This window comes from Amphiura filiformis, chromosome 3 (genome assembly GCF_039555335.1).
Source record: "Amphiura filiformis chromosome 3, Afil_fr2py, whole genome shotgun sequence".
In the NCBI taxonomy this organism is placed as follows: domain Eukaryota; kingdom Metazoa; phylum Echinodermata; class Ophiuroidea; order Amphilepidida; family Amphiuridae; genus Amphiura; species Amphiura filiformis.
In genome coordinates this window covers 83,623,005-83,628,715 of record NC_092630.1, presented here as the reverse complement: position 1 = coordinate 83,628,715, position 5,711 = coordinate 83,623,005, and the positions used below count along the sequence as shown (strand labels likewise).

Here is a 5,711-nt window from a genome sequence, read left to right as displayed (position 1 = left end):
GATTTTATGTAAATGCTTTATTTTGTCACAGCTTTCACAGCTTTCGGCTGAAGCACTAGCAGGCTATGTTAGCACATCTATAACAATGACAAAGGTACAAAAATTTGAATTTTGATGATTTTAACGATTGTCGATGAGCAAATCACTGAATGGGCCTTTAAAACCAAACCTTTTTCAGATCCTAAGCATAAACAAATATTTGCCTCAGAAACAAAGTTGAGAGGAATGTCATTGATTTTGATAACATTTATTTGGTGGATTCCTCTTAAAGCAGGGCTTGACATTTCTTGTCTTGTACGCTTTCTATCCAACTCCCCTTGGTGGAGGGGTAACGCGGATAGGTTGGTGGTGCGCTATGATGAGATGAAGTTATTTGAGGTAGAGGTTGGTTATTGCTTGCTTGAAGAGGTTGCTGTCGTTGATGCTGGTGATGTGTTGAGGTAGTGAATTAGCTTGAATTCCCGCTTGTCGTTATCGCAATAAATGAGTTCAAAAAACAGTCTTTATTGGCTTGAACTGGTATGTAGCTATTGATATTTGAGCGGCGTGAGAACCGAGTGACCGGGCGAAGTAGTTTTTGTACCGGGATTGCAAGGAGACCCTCCCGTGCCTTGTGGAAATTAGTGAGCCTAGCAATTTTCCTACGGTTAACCAAGGGTTCAATGTCTAGATTGGACATCATATCTGTCACACTGCTGTAACGGCCATAATCATTCATAATGAACCTAACAGCTCTCCTCTAAATAGATTCGAGCTTATCAATGAGAATTTGAGTATATGGGTCCCATATAGCGGCTCCATACTCAAGAATAGGTCTAATAAGAGTTATGTATGCTAATCGGTTGATGCGCCTGCTACATGGTTTCAAGTTTCTACGAACAAATCCAAGGGTGCGGTTGGCCTTTGCAGCAACACGAAAGATATGTTGATTCCACTTAAGATCACTGGAGATGTCCACTCCAAGGTAACTGTGACAAGAAGTGTGTTGAAGTTGATGACCATTAAGTGAATACTCAAACTGATGTGGTGATCTGGCCTGGGAAATCCTCATGACATAGCATTTCTTCTCGTTAAATCTCATCATCCAGCGACGATTTTGCCACTCAGTGAGTTTATTGAGATCTTCTTGTAACTTATTGGCATCTTGTGGACCGGTTATGGTGCGATATATGACACAGTCGTCCGCGAATAGACGTATGGTTGACTGAATTCCATGAGGTAAATCGTTAATGAAAATTAAAAACCAGAGCGGGCCTGTCACAGTACCCTGGGGTACACCAGATGTTACTTTAATCCAGTCTGAACTCTCTCCATTAACAATGACTCTTTGCTCTCTCCCTGTCAGGAATGACTTGGCCCAGGTGTAAAGCTTCCCTGTGATTCCATACTTGTTGATCTTACTAAGTAGGCGTTGATGTGGAACTTTGTCGAAAGCTTTTTCGAAATCCATGATAATCATGTCTGTTTGCTTGTTGGTATCAGCAGCAGAAGTCAAATCATGCATGGTGTTAATAAGCTGCGACTCACAAGAATGACGTTTGCGAAATCCGTGTTGTTCCTGGCAGAGGGGATTGTGTTGGTCAAGATGATTCATAACTGTAGAGTGAACAATGTGTTCCATGAGTTTACAACATATGGATGTAAGATTGACCGGTCTATAATTCAGAGGATGAGATTTGTCTCCTTTTTTGAAGATGGGGCTGATGTTAGCCTGGAGCCAATCTTTTGGGAGCTTTCCTGTTTCCAAAGATGATCTAAAGATTATGGTGAGAGCAGGGGCTATGACCTCAGCAGTTGATTTCAGGATCCACGGTGTTATTCCATCATTTCCAGCTGCTTTGTTGACCTTGAGTTCTTTTAATAGCTTCTAAACACCTTCCTCTTTGATCTCAATTTCAGGGATGCTTGGGATGTCATAATCCAAAGATGGAGGTTCTGGTACAACACCAGGAGGTTCCTCGGTGAAGACAGAATGGAATTGAGTATTGAGTAATTGTGCCTTCCCTTTGTTATCCGACACTAGCTGATGTCCATCTCTCAGAGCCTGAATACCACTGTTGTCAGTCTTCATGGACTTGATGTAACTGTAAAATTGTTTGGATGATTCTAAGGTGGTGTCTTGAATGAACTTTTTTTTTTCTAGTTTCCTTCTTAATCTCACTTCTAATTTCCTTGAATGCAGCTTCCGTTTCAGGGGTAGGATTTTTCCTTATTGAGTTGAAAGCACGCTGCTTCTGTTTGTATTTCCTCTTGAGACTCTGATTTATCCACGGAGAACGTTTGTTTCCGGAAAACATCTTCGAGGGGACGTTGTTGTTGACAGCAAGCAAAACACGTTCCTTGAATTCAGCCCAAAGGTTTTCAGTGGTCTCACAGATGTTTTTCTTTACAAAATCACTACTCATCTCCCTGATCTCCTTCAGGAGGCCTTCAACGTCTGCTTTCTTGTACAAGAAAATTTTATGTGGTTTGCACCTACTCTTCTTGGCCCTGGTGTTGATGGTGATCACAGGAATGGCATCGTGGTCACTCATGCCGGGTATGTAAGTGCATGTTTCCACAAGCGAGGGATTAGATGTCATAAAAATATCAAGGATGTTCTCAAGTCTAGTGGGTTTCAATACCAACTGCTCAAGTCCAAAATCACTAACAATATCGATCAGTGACTGACAGAGACCAGAGAATTTACCTCCCGCAATGACACATAGGTCAGGCCAGTTAATGTCTGAGAGGTTAAAATCTCCACCGATCCAGATATTGCTGTGTTTCTGAATGTCAAGCTTGTTGATAGATTCCCGTAGCTTGTCAAGGTACGCAGCGCCTGTGGTCTGTGGCCTATAAAAGGCACCGATCACAAGTGGTTTAGAGCCTACAAGGTCAACCTGGAGCCAAACGATTTCGCTCTCTGTATCGAGGTCACACCTGTGACTGGCTACCAAGTTCTCCTTAAATGCAATCATGACACCTCCATGTGCAACACCAGTTCTTGGGTTGATAGGACGATCCTTCCTCAACGCTGTATAGCCACTGGGAAGGAACGAGCTATTACACACCGAATCATTGAGCCACGTTTCGGTGCCAATGATAATATCCGGTTGTTCAATCTCAATGCAGACAGCTAGTTCAGCTTTCTTGGGGTCTACACTTTGAAAATTGACAACCAGGACTTTCAAAAAATCAAAAGGGCTAACATGGTTGTTAGTCTTTTTGGCACTAGGTTTATTAGGTGATGAAGAGGCAAGTGGAGATTCGAAAGAATCTTCTGAACCTACCGAGCCTAATCTGGAGGTGTTAATATCCAGGTTTGTACCTGTACTAGTGCTAGAATCAGACAGCCTGATCTCACTATTGAATAGAGAAGAGGCGAAGTTGGGAATGCCGCAATGGCAGCAATACCAAGATTCTTTGCTGTCAAAGTTGTCATAAATGACAGAGTGCATGCCTATACAGTGGATGTGATACCACTGATCACACTGGTCGCAGGCGATAGCCTTTTGACCCCACTTGCATGCTTTCTCACATATAAAAAAGGATTTAAAGTTTCAGATTATTATTGGCAGCCCATTCACTGAATTCATCTAAAACATCTTGAATTTGGCTGAAAAACGTTAAGAGTCCCACGTTACATCGCATGGTAAAAAGTGAAAAGACACTGAACAAAAAGGTGTTGTTCAACGATGTTTTAATATAAAATAATTCACTGACGTTTCGTACAAAAGTTTCATCACTTTGATAAAGTACTTTTGTACGAAACGTCAGTGAATTATTTTATATTAAAACATCGTTGAACAACACCTTTTTGTTCAGTTTCTTTTCACTTTGAATTTGGCTGGATTTGGGATGGATACAGTTCTCAACAACTGTCAAATCATCAACATATTTCCAACATTTTGTTTTGGGCACACTACTTAATAAAGCATCATTGATTATAATCTGAAAGCCTATTGGGCCTAGTTTTCTACCTTGTGGGAGACCACCATTTACAGTTTTGTAATCAGAAAGAACATGTTTATAACGAACATACTGTTGCATATTGCTGACAAAGTCAGACAACCATGGCAAAATAGACTCACTGACTCCCATATGGATAAATTTCTGTATAAGCAGAGTATGGTCGATCAAGTCAAATGCTTTTGAGAAATCCGTGAGTACCGCTGTACCAATGTTGCTGGCCTTGACAGCGCCTTGATGAAGAAAGTGAAGCATGCTAATAAAATAATGCAAGGTGGACACACCTTTGACATTACCAAACTGTTTTGGGTCAATTTTATGACTTACATCTTCTAAAAACCACTTAAATATAAAACCCTCCCCGATATTTTCAAAGCAGTTAGTAGGTGACACAGGACGTAGCTTCTCAATGCTTGGTGGGTTTGTTTTTGGTATTGAAACTACAATGGCCTTCTTCTATTGAGAATGGACTACTCCCTCAATGAGGGAGATGTTCAAAACCTCTGTTAAGGGAACACTCAGCTCAAAGGCAAATTCTTTAAAGTGATTTGTAAGCAGGTAAATAAGATGGAAGTTTTGTGTTATCTAGAGGATTGATGTTGGAAGACACATTCATTGGCGTTCGGTAATCCACTTTTTCATTGTCATGTCATGGTTCTTTACTGTGACATATGGGAAGAAAGACTCCATTGCACTGTTAAGATGTTCATAAAAAGCTTCCACCTTTTCCTGAGTATTGCTGGCATCAAACACATTAGACCAGTTTTGATCTTGAATCTAAGTGCCGAACTCCCTGATTTGGGGAAATTTCCACCGCGCGATGAGAATTTTCACCGCTGAGCTCGTAAAAACCTGGCTCAGATTACAGTTTTTATAGATGCTTTTAAAACATCGCAATATCGAGTTGGGTCTGCATCTCCTTTTAAGGTCATTCTACCGACCTTGATTTTCCAGCAGCCAATCAGAAGCGTGCACGGCTGCGATATCGCAGCACGATGCGAAAAAGTTGAACATTGTTCAACTCCATCGCTGACCGAAATTTCCACCGCGCGATAAGAATTTTCACCGCCGAGCTCGTAAAAACCTGGCTCAATTTACAGTTTTTATAGCATCGCAGCATCGTATCGCGCTGCGATGTGGAGTCAGGACCGGGCTTAAGAATCGGACTTTATGTCCGTCTGTAATATGCATGGCTGATATGTGTGATTTAACATATACCGCAACGCCGCCTCCTTTACTTGTATCACGGCAATGGGAAAACAGATTGTAACCACTAATTGATGACATGGCATATGGAGCAAGGTAATTCTGGGTGAAACCAAGACTCTGTGATTACTCCGACATCAATATTCTCAAGTTTCAGCATGGTTTCCATCTCATCCATCTTCTTAACCAAGGATCGTGCATTGGTCAGCAGTGCAGCAGGAGTCATATTTGCGGGGGGTTGACTGTTCAGCAACACATGTATAGGTGTTAAAAGTCTTGGCCTACAAACGGTAGACACTTTGATTTATGTTACGGAATATATAATTTATTAGGAGCGGAAGTCGAAGGAATGGAAGGAGAAATAATAATAATAATAATAATAATGATAAGAATATCGACAATGGCATTAACAATAAGAACAAGAACTAGATGCCACAGTGATGTGTTTTACCAAACGCGAATATCTATGCCCGTGACCACACCTAACCCCCTTCCCCTATTCACAAACGAAAACTTGGTGAGCACCATGTGAAAGCACTTGTTTTAAGCTTTCA

At 41.2% G+C, this 5,711-nt stretch overlaps 1 protein-coding gene across 1 annotated transcript; it reads right to left on the bottom strand.

Annotated features, from left to right (window-relative positions):
• Positions 1 to 1,867: 1,867 nt before the first annotated feature.
• On the bottom strand, positions 1,868 to 3,440 carry LOC140147551 (uncharacterized). The gene is made up of 2 exons (XM_072169332.1): positions 2,162 to 3,440; positions 1,868 to 2,106 (listed from the first exon to the last, which is right to left on the bottom strand). Exons 1-2 carry the CDS (start codon positions 3,438 to 3,440, stop codon positions 1,868 to 1,870), a joined length of 1,518 nt encoding a protein of 505 aa, XP_072025433.1.
• Positions 3,441 to 5,711: the final 2,271 nt, after the last annotated feature.